This window comes from Molossus molossus, unplaced genomic scaffold (genome assembly GCF_014108415.1).
Source record: "Molossus molossus isolate mMolMol1 unplaced genomic scaffold, mMolMol1.p scaffold_m16_p_11, whole genome shotgun sequence".
NCBI classification, from domain to species: Eukaryota; Metazoa; Chordata; class Mammalia; order Chiroptera; family Molossidae; genus Molossus; species Molossus molossus.
This window is the reverse complement of record NW_023425346.1, coordinates 20,965,053-20,988,618: the sequence shown is the minus strand read 5'-3', so window position 1 is coordinate 20,988,618 and position 23,566 is coordinate 20,965,053. Positions and strand designations below refer to the sequence as shown.

At 40.3% G+C, this 23,566-nt stretch overlaps 1 protein-coding gene across 1 annotated transcript in view; it reads right to left on the bottom strand.

Annotated features, from left to right (window-relative positions):
- Nucleotides 1-23,566, bottom strand: part of THSD7B (thrombospondin type 1 domain containing 7B) — an 848,907-nt gene that overhangs the window by 497,887 nt on the left and 327,454 nt on the right. The window contains exon 5 of the mRNA XM_036254339.1: nucleotides 16,185-16,354. Coding sequence (XP_036110232.1) covers nucleotides 16,185-16,354 — 170 coding nt within the window. The remainder of the gene's footprint in view (nucleotides 1-16,184; nucleotides 16,355-23,566) is intronic.

The following is a 23,566-nucleotide window of genomic DNA, read 5'->3' as shown; positions in this document are numbered from 1 at the left end:
CTCTTCAAGAACAGAGCTCCAGAGTCACACTCTCTAGATCAGAATCTTCGCCCTGCCATTGTGACTTTAGACCAGTTACTGCCAGCTCAAAACTTTGCTTTCTTCATCTATATAATGGGGTTAATCATGTGGCTTATGGAATAAGGATGTTGTAAGGATCTTATGAGATGATATCTAAAGCATTTATATGGCACTTACATCTCATAGTAGTGCCACACACAAAGTAAACATCAACAGATGTTTGTGTTAACATCTTTGTGTTAGTTCCAGGATCTGAGAGATCCAAATCTGAAGACCTAGGGCTGCACTTTCCAATATGGTAGCCAGGAGCCCATGGCCAGAGCTATTGAGCCCTTGAAATGTGGCTTATCCAATAGGAGACGTGCTGTAAGTATAAAATACCTACGGATTTTAAACCACAAAGTTTTAAATATCTTCATTACTTTTATACTGATTACATGTTAAAATAATAATGTTTTGCATAAGTCGTGTTAAATAAAATATATTATTAAAATTAATTTCACCTATTTCTTTTTGCTTTTTTTTCTTTTTGCATTTTCAATGCGGCAAATTGGTACTGGCCAGTTTAGTTCAGTGGTTGGAGCATCGTCCCACGGACCAAAAAGTCGAGGGTTCGATTCTGGTCAAGGGCACGTACCTCTGTTGTGGTTTGTCCCCGGCCCTGGCCCTGGTTGGGGCCATGTAGAAGGCAACCAGTCAATGTGTTGCTCTCACATTGATATTTCTCTCTCTCCTTCCCTCCCTCCCACTCTATCTGAGATAAATGGAAAAATATCCTTGGGTGAGGATTAAAAAGAAGAAAAAAAATCAATGTGGCAATTAGAAAATTTAAAATTACCTGTGTGACCTGCAGATATCTATTGGACAGTGCTGTTCAAAGTATGGTCCATGGAGCAACAGTGTACGCAGATCCTAGGAGCTTATTAGAAATGCAGGACCCCTATTCCACCCCAGACCTCTGAATCATAATTTGCATTTTAAAAGACTCTCAGGTAATTTGCAGGCTCATTAAAACGCCAGAAACAGTATTCAGAGAGAAAAACATTAGCTCCTGTATTGTCAGCATGGCAGGAGGAGATGGATCCCTTTTACTGTACTAGCTCTAGAAGTTGAAGTCAGACTCCGAATAATTAGAAGACCCATTAAAATCTCCACCCACCACCACCCACCCATCCAAGGAGCTCTGTCCCTTCAACTTGTTTTAAAATAGATTATTTGGGGCATAGGTACATGAGGAATTTTGGACATGGAAGTATAGGGAGAAAAGAAATCAATTTTTGACAGTCATTCCAAAAGGGAAAGAGGTTAGGTTCCACTGTGTATTCACTGTGATAAAAATCACAGGCAAAAATTCAAAGGCTTGCTTTTAATAGACAGTAACCACAGAAAGGAAATCATGCTCCATTATGAAATGATTAGAATTCATTAAGCATCCTTTATGATGGAAGAGTATGAAAATATGACCCATGAGTAAAAGTTCAAAACTGGGGGTGTTTGGTATAAGAGACAAAAACGAAGACAATATAATGTGGCTGTTTTTAAATTTTTGAAGGGTTTTATATGAAAAATAGATTAATTTTATGTAGCTCCTAAGTACAGAACTGGGAGAAATGGATGGAAATTAACAAGAAGCAATTCAATATAAGAGAATTCTATGTAATAATTGGAACTTGATAGAGGGATGAATTAGTTATCACTGGCATGCAAGCTGAAACTGCACTCAGGGACACTTCAAAAGGAAATGGCTATCGGAGAATGGTTCACATCAACCCACCTCCTTTCAAAGAGCAGACATTATGATTCCACTATCTCAGCTAGTAAAAGATTCAGGAATGGTCACAAAACTGCTAAGGATATGCGTCTAGTCCTAGCCTTCATTTGCATAAAGAAGAGAAGAGAAGAAGGGTTGGTTCTGAGGTAAGAGATGGTCACTTAATACTGGGCAGTTAATAAACCTATTGCTACTATGTTATATGAACACATATAAGAAAATTTCCTTATCTGACCATTAGAGAAGGTCTATTCCATTACTCTCTAGTTAAAAAAAAAAAAAATCCGAAGACAAACACATACATGACTTCTTTAAAAAAATAAAAAAAACGGAGGTGGGGACCCTAGTAAATAAGGAGATTGAAATGAAAGCGCAGTTCAACCCTTTAAGCAAGTGGGGCAGGTAGGAATGTATCTACTAGTAAAACATGTTAAGAAATTAGCCCTGCAATATGTGTCTTTTCAGGAACTATACTGTCCTGGTCCTTTTAATCAACCTCACCTGCCCATACCCAAGATGAACACGGGGCCTTCACCATCTGCCAGTTCTGTCCCCCAGCCCTTGACCGCGCTTTCCCCAGCTCTCCAGCGCAGCCCCCGCCAAGGTGGCTCCTTACATGAGTTCTGGAGGATCTCTTGGCCTTGACAATCTTCTGGATAAACATCAAAACTCTAAGACATATTCTGGTATTCACCCTCTAACATCAAATATCAACTATACTTGATTAACATTTCTTTCACCTCAACCATTTACCCCAACTGGGCATCCATATTCTCATTTGGAAAGAATGATGAGGTACTCAGAAAAGACCTGTTTCTTAAGTTGGGATCCTTCACCCCATGATATAAATGGTCAAAATGCAGGTTAAAAATGCTTCTAGTGGTAAGTGGTGTAAGGAATCAGCTATGTAAGTTGAGTTTAAATGTATTATGATGTCCAATATAGAACTGGAAGAGAAAGAAAATAAAGCTCCTCTAAGAAGTCTTCCATCTGACATAAAAAAAATAAAACATGTTGACCTGTGATGACAGGATTTAAATTATACTATGTAGATGTTCTCTTCCACTAAAGATAAAAGAGAAACCAGGAGAAAGTTCTAACAAATTGAACTTCAGTGTTCCAAGAAGAGAGTATGCAGACTGATTCCTAGTATTTAGTCACCATGTCTTTTAAGCTTTAAGAGCCATCTAAGGCCATTTGGAAACTGGGTAAAAAAAAAAAAATTCATCTTTGTTTTTAAAACAGGCTACAGATTTTCAAACATCTTTGACATAATGTTATCACAATATAAGTTTTCTGCGGGGTCATAAAGAGAAGCCATGTGGCTTACTATAATACAAGAATAACCAGAAAAATGAAATCATAGCTAAGAAACAAATATGTTAGCAAGTCATTAAGAGCTTTGGTGTTTCCCTGGCTGGGTGGCTCAGCTGGTTGGAGCATCATCTATACACCATACACCAAAAGGTCATAGGTTCAATTCCCAATCAGGACACATACCCAGGTTGGGGGTCAAATCTTGGCCGGGTGGATGCGGAAGGCAACCAATTGATGTTTCACTCTCACATAGATGTTTCTCTCTTTAAAAAAATTAATAATAATCGATGCTAAAGCTGCAAACTACACACTACACTAAGAATAGTGAGAGAATAGTGGTGAAAGTATCAGTATAAGTTAATAGAGAAAATGCATATTTGATAAGCATATTCAGTTTTAGGCTAGGATAATGGATGGAAAACCAGATGAAGTGTTTCAAGTCCAAAGCATGGGCCTAAGTTCTACAACTGACCAACTTGGAGAACCAGGCAAGTTTCAATTTCTGCAAGTCTCAATTTACATATTTTAGCATAAAACTGTTGAATTGTGTCAATCTTGCCCAACCTTCTTCATTTATAAGAATTATCTTTTTTTATTATTTTAAAATGTACAAATTTCTGGACCCACACCAGATATACCAAAGCAGAATCTTTAGGGGAGGAGCCCAGGAAGGAATATGTTTGACAGTATCAAGGTGTCATATGTTTGACAGTATCAAGGTGACTCATATCACCACGTTTGTTGATAATTACACTTAAATGATATCTACATTTCCTCTCAGTTCCAAAATTATTTTTTTAAAAAACTTGCTTCAAATAATAGTTTCTTATAGCCTAAGCAGATGAGTAAAGGCACAATCAAATCCACAAATAATTACATAGTTTATTTTAATAGTCTTAAAAAATGAAAAATATTGTTTCACGCTTTATCCAGTCTAAAGAATATTAAATGAATCTGACCAATTTGACAGTATATCCTAACTAGCAACAACAACAAAAATTACAGGTATATAATTTTGGGGAAATAATATATTTGTACTGCCCCCAATCAATTCTATTTCAGTGGAAGAACACATTACACATAATAAGAAAAAGAATATTACATATAAACCAATTTTATTCAGAATGTAATTAATTTTTACATTTACATTTCTTCCTAGTACTTAATACCCCCATAAGATGAGAACAAATACATTCTGTTATCTTTAGTTTACATTAGGATAAACTGAAGCCAAAATTTAGTAACTCATCTACCAAATTTTAAATATTATTATCAGTTATAAAGAGAAAATTTTTAAAAATCTGTTTACTTAAGTCTCAGTTCAGTAATTCTTTCTACATAATTTTATTCTATCCAAAAGTAATCGCTATTATCTTCACTTTATGTACATTTAAAAATTCCCACAATAAAATCTTTAAAAAAATGTTTGTTACATTGAGATTAATAAGAGGTAATTTATAGATAAAAATCTTTAATTGTCTGGAGTAGAATTTCCAGAACATTACCTCTACCAGCTACCAATTTGGGCAAAACATTTTAAATTTCACATCTCAAAAATTTCTATGGGATAAACCAATCTGTTACATATTTATTTCTTCATCCTTAATAAATTCTTCTCATGGTGTGTTGGATTAAACTACACACCAGTATCCCAATACCATTACAATACTTATTTGAGTCAGGGAAACAGAACACATTTCCCAAGAAAAGTGTGGTTGCTGCACTTTCCAAGAGAGATAGGTCGTTTTCTAAATAAAAGTATCTGTTGCTTCTGGGTTTTGTTTGTTTGTTTTTGTTTTTTCCTTCTCTGACTTAACACCACAAGGTAGGAGATATATATATACATGAAGTTACTTTTAGCCAATCAAAGATGTTGAAGAACATAGGCATTTTATTGTTTTATATACTGGAGATACTATTTCCTTATATAATTGGAACACCAGCAGATCACTCATTATATACAATTATTTTAGTTATATTCTTAATGAAAAGGGATATATTAACCAGTGTGTGTGTGTGTGTGTGTGTGTGTGTGTGTGTGTGCATATAGGTGTGGGTATTGTTGTTGCAAGACAATTTCTCCATGGATCTGTCATATTTTTGCATGATCAGAGACACTGACAACTTTTATTCCAGACTGTCTTCTCAAGGATGTTTATATAGCAAATAGCATTGGAATAGAAGGATAATGTCACCCTGAGTGGCAAAGGTTGTGCTGTTTTGCCTTCAGCCTCCTTATAAAGAAATTAGGTTTTCTAAAGCTCAGTGTCTCCCCCTGACACACACTCACTATATGTGCAGAGATCACATGACCCTTGTGCTGTGCTGTGCTGTGCTGTGGGGACTATGGCCCAAGAAATTAGTACAGATGATGTTATTCTGGCTACCGACATTTCTGTGAGTAACAAACTGACCTTTGTCTCTGACCAAGGGGTCTCGTGTCTTCTGCCAATACTGACGAAACAGTTGCCGGCTAACATGTTATATCTGAGACCTTCTATGGCTCTTGATACGTGTGTATGTCAGTTATTCACATTTGAGCTTACAAGTAGCTCCTCCTAAAATGACTTTGCGCAGTTCCTTTAGAATTATTTGCCTTTCAACTCTCTGTGTGCTAAGAAACCCTGGATAGTCATTTTACAACTGGTTATTTCAAATAAGTACCTGAACAGCCCTGGGCAATTTTTTAAAAACATCAAAACTTTTTTCATATGTTCTCTTATACCATTCCAAAATTCTCACATCTACCACTTTTCCTGTGTCAAATTGTTGCAATGGAACTTAGGCCATGGTCTGTGGACTTCTTCCATTACAACCCACAGAAATGCTTTGACTAGAATGCTGATGCACTCAATTCTCTAATTTGTAAGAAAGTGCCAAATCTATTAGCAGTCGACTCTGAGTGAGTCACAGAGAACTCAGAGACTGGTGTCCTGTTCTCAGTGACTGACTAATCTCAAGCAGAGATTAACCAATAAGAAGCTTAAGTAGTGGCCCCTGGTATATATACCTTACCGGATAGGGCAGTTAGTGTACAGGTCAGTGCCTGGGCCATGACCTGCTGGCTGTTAAACATTTTTAATATTACCCCTTCTCAGAAAGAACAGATCACACTATCTTATTTCTGAAAGAAACTTTGCCATATTAGATCATATTCCAACTTCATTTTACAGATGAAAAAGCTAAAATATTTGCATTTTAATAGAAACTTTAAAGAACATACTCTTTTCTTCTTCTAGGTAACTTATGGTTTAATCTTGCATTTAAAAAATATGTTTTACAAACCTAAAATACAATATTCATGATATTAAACAAACCTAATTTGTTTTTATGTTTCTTTCTCCAAATTGGTTCTGACCTCCTGATATTAAAAACTGGTTTGTTCATCCCTCTGTTGTAATAGTATTTGATACAATGTCTAGTCTATGTCAGGACCTCAATACATATGTGAATGCACCAAAAAGCTAAGCCTTTAGTGTCCAAAAAATATAAAATAACACCTCATACTTAGTATTTGCTTTGTATCAGGTACTGTGCTCTGATTTTTTTCTCCTTTAAATATAAATCATCTCATTTAATCCTGACAACTCATTTAATCCTGATATTGTTATCTCCATTTTACAGATGAGAAAACTGGAGGCTTAGAGAGACTATGTGATGTGACCAACATCATACAGTCTGAACGCGGAATTTAAAATGCTACAGGTTATACAGCGTGAAACAAGGGAGCCAGTGCTCAGATGTGCCATCCCCACTTCAGAGCCTAATGTCTTCATTGCAAAACTAACTGAACTTCTGTACCCCTTCCTTCATATTGCACAATTCATATGTTCATAAGCACTACCCTCTTAGTTAATTTTCATAAACACCAAGTATTTATTTATTTCTCAGAAGAAAGAGAAGAGCTTTTACTACTTAAAACAATAAACACACAAGCAGTCTAAATCCTAATGCTCTACTACCTGCGATATGTTAGGTTACACGACAAAGGGGAATTAAGGTTGTGTAGAACTGGGGATGCTAATTAATTGACCTTGAAATGAGGAGATTACCTGCATTATCCAGGTGGGCCCAACTTACTCACAAGGGCCCTTATAAGTGGCCAAGAGAGTCATCGTCAGAAAGACATCTGAAGATGTTATGTTGCTGGTTTTGAAGACAGAATTAGGAGTCATGAGCCTAGAAATGCTTCTTGAAGCTGAAAAAAGTCAGAACAGATTCTCCCGCAGAGCCTCCGGGAGGAACACGGCCCTGCTAACACTTAACTTGAGCCCACTGAGAAACATTTTGGACTTCTGAACTCCAACACTGTCAGATAAAACATTTGTGATGTTCTAAGTCATTAGCATGTGGTAATTTGTTAGAGCAGAAATAATAAATTGATGTAGGGGCACAATCAACAGAAAAATAACATCTGCAGCAGAGACAGCTAGCTGTCCTTCCAAAGGGTACAGCTCTTGCTAAGAAATGGCTGCCCCCAGGGCTTATATTTTCCAAGGACCCCTAATCTCCCTATCCTCATCACTTTGCATCGAGACTGGCATACAGTGACCACTCTCCTTAGTGGACTGGGGGAGTGCATCAGTTCAGAGTCTAGATGTTTCAGTCCTGGGTCCCTGACATGTGTGCTCTCTGCTGGCCGAGGGATCCCATGCTAGCTTCTGGCCACAGGATGGAAACTCAAGCACAGAAAGTCACCTAACTTGTCCAAGGCCACACAGTGGGGCTGAAATAAAATGAGTGAAAAGGACTGTGGAGTAAGTTGAAGCCTTGAGGTCAGCAAGAGCCAGGTCACCTGTGGCCTCTATGAGTGATGTTAAAATATTTTTCATTCAGAGGAAGCCTATGAAGTCATCTCGCATGGGAATGGTCTACCCAGATGAGCTTTCTTGTGAGGTTGCTTTGGAAGGAGTGCGGAAAAGAAAAATAATAGCTAATAGTTGTCGAGTGCTCTTTTTCTCAGGCTCAGCTCTAAGTGGAAAGTGTGTGTGTGTTCATTTAATTCCATAGCACTCTCATGAGCTAGGAACGCTCACTGTCTCCGCTCACCCTCCGAAGGTGAAGGGTTACAAGGTTACACACTTGTGAGTTCCAGGGGAAGAATGTGGACAGAGGAAGTGTGTCTGCCCACTCTGTTTGGGAGGAAGGGTAGAAGGAGGGAAATCGGTGAGGAGTTAATGTGAGAAATAATGCCAGAAGGGAAGATAGATGAAAATAAATAAATAGAATAAACACATAAAATATATATTGGGAAGTAGAATCAATAGAATTTAGTGATAGATTGAATGTGGACCGAAAGGTAAGTGACAGTGACATGTCAAGGACACTGCCCAGTTTTCTAGCTCGAGCACTGGGCAGAGGAGGGGCAAATTTCTGAACTATGGGACCCCAAAAAAGAACCTGAAGTGGGGTTGGCAGGATAACAGAGTCCAACACGGGGAACATGGAATTTAAAATTTTACAGGTTATACAACTTGAAATAGCTGTTTACAATTCTGAGTTCCAGTCCTATAAAGAATTGGGGCAACTTGGACGAATTTCATCAAGAGTCAGATACAACTGAAGCCTTAGAAAAACAGACCTTAAAAGAATAAAGTAAACTGCAACGATATATTCCACAAGGAGACACAGAGACTCTTAGAAGCAGCATCATGATTCAGCTCATTTTCCAGCTTTCCTCTTGTTGTGGGAATTAATTCTCCTCCCCAAGACTCCCCAGAAAATGGTCAGAAGACAGAGGAGTAACTGAACCGTTCTTAAACACATAGAGAGGTTCCTGGGTCTTCTCTCTTGAGGGCAGAACTGATGAGAAGTTCAAACTAGAGCGCGGAAAAAATGCCAGATGCTGGAGTAAGCTGGTGACTAACTCGTGAAACTTTCACGCAGGAGGGTTTGGACAACGAGCGGATGTTTCTTCTCTGCCTTCCTTGCCAGGGCATTCACATATTCAACAAAGCTGGGAAAACAGATCTGGAAGGAATAACTTTGTTTCGGAAATTACACTGCCAAGAGGAACCTCATTACCTCTTGGCTTGGTGCTCGAGAAAAATCTAATCCAGCTGAAAAAATAAAGTTTCGTGAGACGCCCGGCTAGAGACTGCGAATGCTCCCGTCTCAGCTTGCTTTTCCAGACGCAATCTTCTAGTCTGGAGAGGAGAACTTAATTGTTCATTAATGAAGTGCAGGTGGACACGTGCAATTGCAATCAAGAGGAAAGTTGTCCCGATGTGAAGAGAAAAGCCTAGAATGGAATGCTAAGACCACGTGTGGGGATTACACTCATTAGTTCCTGAACCGCCTGTTGAGCTCACACTGCCTGGTCCAGGCAACGTGCCACCTGCGGAGAAGTCCGCCAGGGTCCCCAAACCTGCTCTCGCTCTCAAGATTCAAGCCAGAGGAAACGAAGAGGAAAAGGATGACGAAGGGGAAAAACAGAGAAAAACTGCCTGATGAGGAAGAGGAAGTAGAGGAGGAAAAATGAGACTGAGAACAAAAAAGGAGAAAAAAAATAAATTAGAAGTTGTTTCCTTCAAGCTCATCCTAGGTCTGCTGTAGACTGTGATGATAAATCCTTAAAAACACTGTCTCTCACTCTTTCCTCTGACACATATTCATTAAGTTTTATTGTAACAGACGTCCTCTAGGAAGCAGAGCCTACAGTGAGAATTGAGGTGTTAACACTTTACGGGGGAGTTGCAAGGCCAGGAAGCAGTGTTAAGAGAAAGCAACAGGAGGAAGGCCAGGACGCAATGCTGTGTGGTGTGTTGTTGTGCTGACTACCCACTGCACGTTAAACCACAAAGACTGGTGGTTTTGGAAAGCAGATTTATCTGGCAGGGTTGCAGATACACTGGCACAACACACAGGTGCATGGGAAGAGCCTGGTTCCCTCCGAAATCGTGCTTCCCATTGGCAGAGTTTCATTCAGGAGCTGAGTCTCCTGCACTTCCAGGTTCTATCTGCAAGGTTGTAACATCCAACCCCTTGATTGCTACTCAAGAAGCCAGATGCTGCCAGTTTGCTCAGTGGTTAGAGCGTCGGCCTGCGGTCCCGAGAGACCTGGGTTCGATTTCTGCTCAGGGCATGTACCTCGGTTGCAGTTTGTTCCTGGCCCTGCTTGGGTCGTGCGGGTGGCGGCCACTAGAGGTGTCCCTTTCACATCGATGTTTCTCTCTCTCTTTCTCTTTCTCCCTCCCACTCTATCTGACCAAACAAACAAAAAAGAAGCCAGATTCTGTGCACCCCAATGTAGTGTTTTACCCAAGTCTGAAAGCTGACTGGCAACTGCGTGCTTGAAGAGAATCGGCCAGGGGAAGGAAATCAGGGGGTAGGAGCAGTGGGAGCAAGGGTAAGCAGGACTCACCTGCTAGAAAAGCCCATTTCCCACAAGCAAAATTTTCCGCCAGGAGTAACCTTACTCAATGCTAGACCTTCCTTTGAAACATTTTGCCTCTATAATTTTTTCCAGGGACTCTCTCCTGCTCTCATTTCAATCATGTGAATTACACCTTGAGCTAAATAAATTAAGAAAAATTTAATGTCAAGAACAGCTTGATAATTTAATGAATGCTTAAAGTAGGAACTCTTCAATATTTTTGCTAAGCACAGTAATTCAATAAACACTTGCTATAGTGCACTAAGATCAGTTTGTTACACCTGATTAAAAAGTCACTAAACTGAGATACAAATGCAATGAAATAGAACCAGTAGAAACCAATCTTAATTTAGACTCCTTGTGGCCTAATTGCCTCCAAGTATTTAATGTTCTTTTTCTAAACTTTTCTCAGATTTTCCACTTTCGGATTTTTGGAGAGAATATCTGAACTATAAGAATATACAGGGTATATATTCCCTATAACTATATATTTCCAATAACTGAGTATGTTTCCAAGGTAGAAAGTTTATAGGCCAGTGGCCTTCTGTTTCACAGTCTCCAGTGAATTGCCATCAAATATCCTGCTGTTAATTAGCAAAGATTATTTCATCAGTTAGCTCTGCTTCTCTGCTAGCATGAAGCAAGAGAAACTTCAGTAACCCCTTGAAACAATCTCATTCCTCCTCAAAGGTTTAAAACTAAGAGAAGTTCTAAGTGCATTATTTTCCTGACACTTTAGTCTCACACCCAAATGAGCTTATTGACTTTAGAACCAATTTCTAAAGATAGGTAAAGAACACCTGTTCAAATGATGGTGAAGTATCTCCTTCAACCGCTTCTTAAGAAATCTGTTCGTCTGTTCAGAAAATACTTTATTTCATATCTAAAATCTTCTTGGATAATCAGATAAGAATAGGACATGACCGCTCCTGAAAATTTTCTTAGTGTACTGACATTTCTAAATTTTTAGATCCAGCTACAAAGATGAGATTTCTCCTATGCTTAAAAGCCTGCAGAGGGAAGAAGACTTGAGTGGGTACCTAGTCTCAGGAAGAGTCTTACCTCCAGAGTAGCCCAAAGGCCGAGTTTTCCAGTCTCACTAACTTCATTACTCCCCAGCTCGCCTGAGGCAGTGTGCGGGCCACGAGGGAATATACCTCCCTGCTTTTCCATGTGTCCTCCCTGCCCTGCTCCAGCAGTCTTTCCTGTTGATGCTCCAAACTCTCATTCAGTATCGCCTCCTTGATGAAGATCACCCTCGGGCATAATTATACCATGGTTTAACCATGAGATAGATACACACACACACACACACACACACACACAGGGTAGGGCAAAAGTAGGTCTTTCCATTGTGTGTATGTGAAACACACAGCTTATTCTTGTATTATTATTATTATTAATTATTGCATTATTTTCCATATGAACAACTGTACACATATCTTTGCCCCACCCCATATACACATACATATAATGATCACATTACTGAGACACACTAACCTACTTGTTATTTCAATTTCCATTCCAATTAAGAGACTATAAATTAATGAAGGGCACCTTGATAATAACAGTGTCCAACACATAGCCTAAAACATAGCTGGTACGTGAATTATTAAAAGAAAGACTGTGTCATTGCCATCTACCTTTTACTCACCTCATCAATATATTTAAAACCAATTTAATGAACCAGAAGACTGGAACAACATTTGTGTGACTTATCCAAGTTCCATGCAGGTCAGATTTAAACCCAGAGCCAAAGCAGATTAAGTCTCCATACAACTAGTTAGAGCAAAAATATACTAAGTTTTCATATAGTACTAAGCATTCCAGAACATTCCATTATCTGATCATGCACTCCCTTAATATCAACTCTGGGCCCAACAGGATAAAGACTTGGGCCTTTTAAGAACCGCTGAATCTTCCTGGAGTGTGGGGGGTGTACTAATCTACTCAACAATTCAAAGCTGCAGAGTGCTCCTCTTTTAAAATAGCTTTGTCCATTTGAAGTCAAACAATGAATCTAAAATTTAAAAGCAAACAAAAAAACAGTAGTGTCCTACTTAACTACAACCACACTGATACCTTTCCTAATTTTTTATTTAGTTTCTGTGGGGTGTTTCGTTTTATCTTCCCTTCACCTAATGGATATATTCTGTCTCTATGCTGGTTCACCCTGTTCGTTGATATTCTAGTCTCTAGGCCACATTGTCATAATAGAATGCATGTGTCCCAGTCTTTATTAGATTTTAAAAGTGTGTTCCTTGTTTCAATGTTTTACATTCTGAGAAATCACCCTTGAATGCAGGCTAAGTGACTTTAATTTCATTGGAGAAAAGGGCAAAAGAAAATGGCCTCAACAAAGCCAAGCTTTTAGATTTGCAGGTACACATCGCTCTTGTTGGTGCTTCTGAATTATAAAAGAGAAACACAATTCTCTCTACATCAATAAGTGGTAAACAAAATCATAAATACCCCTCTAGACTTTTATCCCCAATTCTATTGGCTTGGCTACTATTACTGGTAATCCTTCTTATATTGATTGTTACAGTACTATTTTGGCTGCAGCTAAAACATCACATGAACACTGAACAAATATGTCATAGCTTTATTATACTATTCCTACAAACAACATGAATTGAGGTCAAATGCAGACTGGGATATCAGCAAGAATAAGTTGCCACAGAACAAAATTCAGCCTCAGCAAGAGACTTGGAGGCCCTAGAGAGAGAATTAGCATTTTTTCCCTACTCCTATTCTGCCATCTAGAATTTCTATTGCATTTTATTGCATGAGAGATCCATAGAAATAACTTTTTTGTTTTTGTGTTTTTCTCCCACCCCCTGAACCCCACAGGATCGTGGGTTCATCTAAGATCAGGTTCTTAGAAAGCAGTGCAGCGAACTCATAGTGAATGGCAGAATTTCGCAGGGAAGAAAAGTCAAGCAATTCCAATCCAGAGACTGAACAGACAATCCTGGAGCCTAAGGAAAAAATTAACCTTTTGGGAAAGTCAACTGTGACTGAGAAAAGAGTTTCCAAAATCAATGCCATTAAAATTATTTTTCCCTCCAAAATCCAACATAGTAATAATAATGAAAGATGTTCACGAAAATGGAAATTGTCATCCATTTTGGCCTTCTTTCTGCATTAGCAGAAAAGGTTAGAAATATTTAAATTCTGTCGCTTTAATTGGACAAATATACTCATTAGTCCCTTACAATGGCAATTCAATTATTCTCATGTGTAATTTGAGCTAAGAAAAATTTCCATGTTGCCAAATTTGTCAAGGTTTATAAGTGATAACTGTAGGAAAGTAAAGCATTTATAAAGAAGAAAAGTAATGGTTGAACAATCTTTCTGGTTCACTTCCACACAAGAGCAAAATAAAACCTTTGTTAATATCTACAAAGAAAAGAGGAAGCTTTGCCTTTAAGGCAATTGTGACTGGGCTTCATTTTCCAGTGCAGCAATAGTTTGACTCACTGTGTTCAACTCTGTGCAAGAGTAATGGTCTTGTCCGGCCGTGTGGCTCAGTGGATTGAGCATCATCCCATGGACTGAGAGGTCCTGGTTCAATACCCAGTCAGGGCACTTGCGGGGTTGTGGGCTTGATCCCCAGTATGAGGCATGCAGGAGGCAGCCAATCGATGTTTATCACATTGATGTTTCTATCTCCCCCTCCCTTCCTTCCTCTCTCTCTAAAAATCAATAAAACTATATATATATTTTAAAAAGAGTAATGGTCTTGGTATACATAGATGTGTTTACATCTTGTCCCATATCTAAGACCCTCCCAACCCCATAACACCTCCAAGAACTGGGCTACCAGGCTTAGGGTTTTCTAAGTACCTTTTGTTTCCATGTGAGCCTACATATGAATCTGAAAATGTGACTTGGCCTAAGATTTTTTTCCCTCTTCTTCACATGCAGGAAACAAACTGTAGGGTCTAACAGGCTGCTAACCCTGTACTAACCCCCTCCTCTGCATAGCCGCCTCGCTCACATGCACTCTCACTCTAGAACACACTCCCCACACCTGCCTCCTAAATACCATCTTCCTGCTCAACATGTGTCCACTAAGAAGCTGGAAAGATGAAGGTTGAAGAAACTTTAGAAAGAGGTGATCTATAAATAAAGCTATTTAAAAAAAAAAATTTTCTTTATTGATTTTAGAGAGAAAGGAAGGGAGAGGGAGAGAGAGAGAAACATCGATGAGAGAGAACATTGATTGGCCGCTTCCTGCACACCCCCCACTGAGGATCGGGCCCACAACCTGGGCATGTGCTTTGACCAGGAATCGAATTAGTGACCTCTTGGTACATGGGTCAACGCTCAACCACTGAGCCACACCAGGTGGGCAGTAATGCTATTTTTACTAAAGAAACTTCAGGGAGATTAACATGTCAAAAGAAGATTAAAAGTTGAAGCTGAAAATAGGTAGGTCATAAATTCTCATTTATGTGTTGACCCCTGAATATCCTAGAACTGAAGATAATAGGAAAAGGTGAGAAGGAGAAGGTGGGATAGAAAGATCACCAAAGTCTGAAAGAATAAGCTGGAGCTTTTTATCTAAATTCTCTTCTTCCAAGTTCAGAGGAGTAAGCAGAGTCATGTTTGGTCCTGGAACAGAATGTGTGTAAATTGTCATTTTCCACAGCGACATTAAGGTTTAACTATCCCTTTTAAAATAACCCTAGCTCCATAAATGTGGTAGCAACTTCAACTGTTGAAGCAAATGCTAAGGAGTCTGTAATGATTATTCCTCTATGTATCACCCAAGGCTATGGTCACACATGCCCCTGGAACAATGAAAGGCCACGTAAAAAAAAGGCACCTGATATGAAAAGTTTTACGGGATAAAATGGATGCATTTCCATAGCAAGAAAATGAGCATCTTACGTCCTTAACTAAATTCCACAAGAAAGAATGTATGTGCACACCCAAGGGAACACTCGCACGTTGACCACTCTGCACAGGGCTCTGCTGTGTTCTCCAGTGTGGTTGGAACAGGTCACACCTTCTACTAGAGTAGAAGCATTATCGTCTACTCCTGACTTTTCAATCTCTTGACTTAAATAAGTCTGTGCCAGTTTTTCTGCCTCTATATGTTCTCACGATCCCAAACTCTGAAACAAAGGGGCTAGTGTGGAGGTCACACCTGCCCAGTCAAAAGCCTACCGTGGAGGAAACTGTTTCTCTTTCTCCTCTTCTCATAAAATCTAAAATTGTCAATTTGACAGTCGATTGACATTGGCCTTGACATTTAAAAGTGATACCTCTGTAGAAATTCCTACATTCACAAATTCACATGCACACACACACACATACACACACACAACACTCTTGGGAACTAACAAAAACAAAACAAAACGATACTACTACTCATTCTCTACTAACTGACTCACTCCAGCCTCTCAGAGTGCAGTAATCATTTGTGCTGCAGATCTTGGGTCTATTTTCTAATTTCACTTTCACAGTGACTCTTTGAGGCTGGCGGTGTTATGATTACTACTGTTTTTAACTATTCCATATTAGTGCAAGTAGCAGCATTTAGGAATAATGTGCAAATAGTCAACAAAACAAATATTAAATTTGTGAAGGCTGAGAGTCCATTGTATCCAGAAGACTATGAAGAGAGAGGGTTGGAGTTGATTCCCCTGTGATCAGCGGCACCATCTGTCCCTGGAACTGGCTGCCTACCTTCCTTGGTCCTCTGTGCGGTGGACGCTGGCGTGCTCTGGGCACAGTACACCTCCCGGGTCTGGATCCCACCGCCACACACGGGTCCCGACTCATGCCAGTGGGGGTCCTGCTGCTCCAGAAGGAGAGACACTTGGCATTCTTTCCACTCAGAAGTCCTCCAGGAATACCTGTTTGGTTTGGTTAATTTAAAAGAAGAAGAAGAAGTAAGGATAATATAAAATTCTAGAGAAAACTTAAGTCATGGCACCAACTGTGCATAATAATCTCTCTTTCTAGGGCCAAATCTTTGCCTATGGATAAAGAAGTCTACTAGCTTTGAATACTAAATCCCTGTAATGTCCTAGAGAAAAAAATCACAGCAGCCTCATAGGATGAGAGGGGGAAAGGAAGGAAATCTGCCTCAATCGCAGAATCTTCTCAGCTTTGAAGCTGTAAGAATGTAAGGAAGTAAACGGAGATGGGAACCAAATGAGCCTAATTCACAGCAGCTGAGCTGTAATGGGGTTTCATTTCACAACATTCCAGATAACTTTGTGTGAAATTTGGCCTTTCTTTTTTTAATTAGTAGGATACTGTTTGAATTATGAAGTTGGAAATATATTAATTTAAATAGACTGAAATGACCTCCAGCTTTATAACTTTCTTGATAAAGGAAAGTATTTCTACTTTTTTTTTTTTTTTTTTTTTTGCATTTATCTTCAGATAGAGCAGGAGGGGGGGGGCAAAGAGAGAGAGAGAGAAACATTGACGTGAGAGAGACACACTGAGTGGTTGCCACCTACACGACCACAACGGGGGTGGGGGACAAACTGCAACCGAGGTACGTGCCCTTAGCGGAAACCGAACCCAGGACTCTCTGGTCTGCAGGCTGATGCTCTAACCGCTGAGCCAAACTGGCCAGGGTGTATTTCTACATTTTTGACCCTACTGGGAGAAAGGTACACATATTAAAAAAAATGAGTTAATAGAGTAGCGCTAATGTTTAATTGATGGCACTTTTTTTATATACGCAGACATGCTGTTATTTAAACTGACTTTGCAGTATGTCCTCCTGGCTTGTAACTGGTTAAGATACATATTAATAGAAAAAAGCACACTCATGCACACACATATCAGTCGGAGTGAAAACACAATGGAGTCTGCACACAACTGGTAGAAAACAAACAACCATAACAACACCACACTCATCCCTGGAGAATTGTTTCTGACAGAATCTCCTTTTGTGGGTCACCACAGCATTCCTCAAGCCCACGGTATGTGTACAATTCTATGGCATTCACACAAAGACCAACAGAGTCATTAACTTCCGAAACAACAAACAAAACCCAAGAACTCTTCCGTGTCTGCTGTCCCATTTCAGATTTCGGGGGGAAATCCTCAGCTTTGTGATTGTTTAAAAGAAAACAAACAGCAATAAAAAATAAGCACACATTACCAAGACCCCAGCCTTATAGAAACCAGAGAAAAATTGAAATCCAATAACAGATGTCCAAGTCAGGAGGCAAATTTCTAAGAAATCTGAGAGCGACCAACCCCTTCGTAATAAATATCATCATTGTAAAAGGGTTGAAAGCTGAGAGTCAAAGTCTTGTGAAGAGACCACTGTGGAAAAAGACCTGGACAACGCTTGGGGATTCGCTGTAACAAACGCCCCCTCTGCCTCATTTCTCCACTTTCATATGGTTTCCAAGGCTGGAGAAGGGCTGGGCAAGAGTTTGGAGTCCAGAGTCCATGTCTTCCTTGTGCCGGTGAATAAAGGCAGTAAGTACGTTTCTAATTCCTGGACGTGAGAGATGGCAGAGATTTGATTCTCCCCAGAGGCGGTCCTTCTCCAGAGGTGCTGCTCCTGAGCCCTTTCTCCTCACTCCCAGTCGCCGTCCTTCTCGTAGTCTGTGTGGTCACTCAGGCACGAGGCTAGTTCGTCCTGTCTCTGAATCTTACGGCAAAGGAAGTTCCAGGTCAAGACACAGGGAGGTAGGGTGTGGTGGAGTAGATGGTGACCAAGTCCTCATTTCCAACTGCCTTCCTACACAGGTTCCCTACAACCAGAGCTCTCCGGCTATTGAGGAGGGGGTGAGATTCAGCAGCTGACTCCTGGCTCCCGGGACAGCAAATACAATAGGCAAACAGCGGGCAGTGTGGTGTAGGCAGCAGGCAGCTTGCACGTCAGACTGACCGGGGCCTCGCCACTTACTAGTCCACAGAACTTTGGCCCAGTTCTGTTTACTCATCCGTAATATGAGGGTAATAATGCAAACGTTGAATGTGGCATATAATCAATATTCAATAAATATAAATTCCCTTTCTTCCTATGTCCTTCTCCATGTGACTGTGCTCCCTTGCTGCCACAGAAAAACACACACTTATGCACACACAATTCCCATTGTATTGATGAGGTTGTCACTGATTTTCTCCAAAGTCCTAATATTAGAGATTCAGGAATGCCACTGTGTAACTTCCAGCAATCAACGTTCAGCAAAAAGCATAAAGAAAACGAAGTTCAGAATCAAAGCAAGTCACAGTCATTTGTTTGCTTGTGAGACAGGAATAGCCTCGGCTGTCGGAACTGCTTTTACCATGACCCTGTAAGAATTAGCAATGGAGGAATTTTGGAAGTCATTAAAGAGAAAATGGAAAAGAAAGTGTAATGACTTCGGTTTTGTACAAGGTAACAAAAACCCTGCTGGTGGCTCATTAAAAACAGACACACAAATTCCATTCCCTTGCAAACGACACGTTCTCTAAGAAACGTGGTGTGTTCTGCCATCGCTCATGGTCATTTGGCAGAGGACAGAACACACCAGTAGACTCCGGCACTCCTTTCTCAAAGGAGGGTCTTTTCACAGTCTTCTCTCATCCTTTCATCTTCAGTGTTTCAAAAGGGCTATCTATGTTTAGTCACAAAACGCCCAGTAGCCATGAAAATGATCATCCTGAGCTCCAGCAGCCTAGGAAGGTGTCGTGAGGACCTGACAGAATGACATCAAAGGGGTCCACTCAGCTCAGCCTTCCTGGCTTTCCCCTGCAGAAGCTGTCACGGTGACAGTGCTCCAGCCTCTGAGCAACTTGGCTTTGCTGGCCTGGGACACTCCTGCCAACAGCCAAGTCCATTCAAAGGCCAGGTCTTTTCTACTTCCTCCCACAGCTTGATGCTATTCAACACATCCTCGTTCCGTCCTTCTGTTCAGGAGAGAAAGATGGGGACTCAAAGGCCAGAGTCCCACCTGCTCTGAATGAGCAGTGCTTTGAAATGGAGTGTGGAAATGGCTCAAGTAGAGTGGACGGCCGTGGGTGAAAGAAGTCAGACAATCCCCGCAGTTCCTCACCAGCGCGATGTGCAGGCCGTTGCTTTGGTCAAAGGGTCCTTCTGAACAGGATCGACAAGGCGCTCCTTCCTTCCACCGCTAAGGTATCACAACGTATCCCCAGAGTAATAATGGCAACAGTGTGTTCTGCACGCTCGCTCTCTGGCACACAGCGCACTCACAAAGGTAGGTGCTCTGCTTCACTGACCCCTGACAGCCCCGTGAGGAAAACAGTACTTCCCCTGTTACAAGCGGGAGGACCCGCAGAAAGGCTAAGCAGTCTCCCAAGATCGCATGCTTCAGTGAGTGGGAGAGCAGGACTCCGAGTCAGGTTTATCGGATTCTGAAGCGTATTAGCTTAATGAAATGACGAGCTGGTAGACTGCAAACCAGTGAAACTTGATCAGAGGACATACAGCAAATTCAGCTCAGTCTTGTCGTTTTGAGGACAAGCCAGTGTTAGTCTTGGTCTGAGGAAGTGTTTCCCAAGACTGAAGCAAAAACAAAACAAACAACAAGTCCTCTGTTGGGGTCAAAGATACTGCCAGTGACAACCGACCAAGATTCCACCTTGCCAAAACAACTTTCCTTCCGGTTCAAACACAAACACAATTTGGGAATATTTTATAGTCAATCATTTTCTAATTAGAGCACCATAGTAACACAGGGTCAAATTATAGTACATTCAGGAAATAATTGCAAGTTAATAAGAGAAACAAAATATAATACACATAACAGAATCTGTAATTATAAAAGTTGAAAATCCCGCTTGAAGTCACAGCAGACAACTTTTTTGAAGAAAAAAAATGCCTTTTCAAGGCCCTGGGATCAAATTCCCCACATTTCTCCCCGGTGATTCGGAATCTTAGGTAAACCTGCCATTATCCACACACCTGAGAACAACTCCAGTCCCCACTATTAGTGAGACCATGTACAATCAGCCCCTCTGGAACTCGAACCTCGGAAAAGGGGAACGCTGAGAACTCAAATATTGAATGCCCAGGGAAAACAATTCCTACAAGGACATTTTCGTTCACGTAAACATATGTGTGGCAGACTGACAGCAGGAAGGACGGAAAGGTCAGGACTCCCTAGAAAAAGAAATAGGCCTGCCCAAATAATAAGTGACTCACTTAGCCCAGCCGTGCGCTCATTCATCCTTTCTCCTAATAAGTAATTCTAGGTGCCAGACGCCGTTTCTGACGGCAGAAATGCACAGCAGTGAGCAAGGCTAAGTTGCCGACCTTGGCAAGGTTACCTTCCACAGGGCAGACAGGGAGAGAGGCATCAATACATAACATGGCATCAGAAAATGCAGGGAAGAGAGACAGAGGGCCATTTTAGTGCCGTGCCCGGGAAGTCCTTAGAATCCTGAATAAAATGAGAAGTGAGTACAAGAATAAGTGGACAAGGAGTATTCCAGCCAGAGAAAAGAGCGTGTTTAAAGATCCCAGGAAGGGACAGTGCTTGGCGACTATGGGGAGGTGTGACAGGTCTGGAAGCCTTTGCCTGGCAGCCACAGGCAACAGGGTGAGAAATGATCAGGTTCTGGATACTCTGTGAAGGTGGGGACAACCTTCTAGTGAATTAGATGTGGATGGGAGAGAAAGCGGGGAGAGACGCTTCCAAAGAGTGTTTGCTCTGAGTATTAGCAGCACAATTTCTTGGCACGAAATTCTCAGATAAGATAGTCCAGGAATTGGGGACAAGAACTCAATCACTGAGGAGACCATGTAGTAGAATTGGGAAATTCAGTGTTTCTCCATTTACCTCCTAGAATCTGCTTTCTGAACCTTTCTTTCATACCTAAAATTCATCACTCAGTTTCATCAGAGATTCCCCATAATTTTAGCTGACTTTTAGGAAATAGTCAATAAATGTACTCGCATCATACATTAAAAATTAACATTAACTATGTTGCCATTCTAAGCAGTTATATACAGCTTGAAAGAAGAAACCAAGGTTAAGCTAAAGAAAGGAATCTTCTAATGGTGGAAGTATAATATCTCATCAAGAGATATGAGACAAATTCTGGGTTAGAAAAGCATGCTTAACACCCTGAAATTCAATCACCCAGGGTAGCCAGCTTGTCTTCCTGAGGGTGATGTTATCTAAGCCAAGGACTCCTGTAATCAAACTATCCTCCAAATGGAAGTGCGGAGTGGAGAAGGGGTAAGGAATTAATTAATTGCTGTGAAGTAATGAGCAACAACATCCTAAATTAGCAAAGCCAAAATTAGAAAAGTAGGCACATTTAACAACTATTTTTAAAAGACCTCCATCCACCCTACTAATGTGACATAAAGTGACTCTAATAGCAATAGGATGGAGGGACCATCAGAGTTTTGTGGCATGTTCTGCCCTTTAGAATGCACGCTTTGTTGCTTTCAGAAGGCTTAGAATTGCTTAAAAAGGGTAGATTACTTTTCTCCTTCCTCTAAAGGCGTGGACTTCAAGCAAAGCAACATGGAGTAGAATCTTAAGTAATTTAATGATGACAGATTGAATGAATAATTGCACTCGTTAATGGTCATGTTTTGACTAAGTATGTTTTGCAAACACACTTGGATTTGAAACACTGGTGCGAGCTTTTCAAATTAAATGTGTGTATGTTAAAAATTAGTTACTGCAGCATGACTAATTTATGATAATGTCTGTTGTCCTTTTAAAGTTGTAAATGCATTTAGAAAGAATTAACTTGTCATTTTTTGCTGAACAGACAACCAAAATAAAGGGAACCCATCAAGCTTTGTACATTTTATGCTCTAGTAATTTTTTATTGAATAAAGTGGGACTATTGATTATGGAAAGCTTCTCTGAAGTGCAAAGCTCTTTGCTCTTCAGCATTTGGCTTCGCTAGCCAAAGTCCACATATGTATTATTAATCGAGTTCTATCACTATGCCCAGCACTTAGCAGTGCATTAACTGTTAACTTTCTTACACTAACGGGGGAACAAATCTCCCATCCCTGGGGACTTCAAGTGGCACAGTGGCAACTCAGGCAATAACATGCAGGAGTGAAAGATGGACTCAATAGAAAGGCATCGGTTTCCTTCTGTTCCAACAATTTACAGATACTTTGAAACAGTTTTCTTTTTAAAAATGGATTCTCTAAAGGTCATGACTCCTTTATTCCTCAAGTGCTGCAGAAAAGCTGCTCAATGAAAACAGTTAAAAATCCCTTAACAAATTAATTCAGACAACCATTTATCAAGCCCCTATTATATGCAGGGTATTAGGTGCTGTGGTAAATGGAAGAAGATACAGACCATGTGGTAGGTGATGTACATGCCATTCTGTTCTGGAAGGTAAACTTTTCCTAATTTAGATCTGAACTCATTCCTCACCTTTTTTGGACCTACTCATACAACCAAGGACAACAGCAATTTTTCTTCGCTGGGAAGCCAGACACATTGCTAGCAGAAGCAAGGAGGTCACGGGGTACCACCTCAAGCTTGGTGTGTCCATCTCTTCCCTGAGTGTGTGTCCTTATTTGATCTCCTTGGTGATGCCAACTTCAGCTGTTCTTTATAGAAAATGACTTTGGATCCTCTGCGCACACACTACATAAGCATAAGCATGGAACAAAGTGCCCTGTGCATCACATTGTTCTGGAACTGCCCTGCCTTTGAGCATTTATCCATTCATCCATCTGTTATTTACTGAACATTTACTATGAGCCAAGAGCCTTTATAGATTCTATCCATTCTAAAGCACAGAAAAAAATTATAAATAAATAAAAAAGCCATAACCATATGTAATTTATGGGATGATGTGTGGAAACACTAACTAATAAAAATTCTTAGAGGACATGGTTATCATTTTCTGGATGCTCTAGTTTTATAGAAAGTATAATACACCAGGTTCTTAATATGAATAAACTAAGTGAACACAAACATAAAGTTTCCAGTTTCCCAAACTGCACAGTTTCAGATCGAAGCAGGTAGTGAGCAAACATCTCTTCATGCCACGTCAACCCCAGCACTGTCTTTGTTCCAATGGGCCAAGGAATCCAAGGTCGAGACAGCTTTTACCTGCCCGCTTTTCCCTTGGCTCTCTCCCTGGCTTCAACA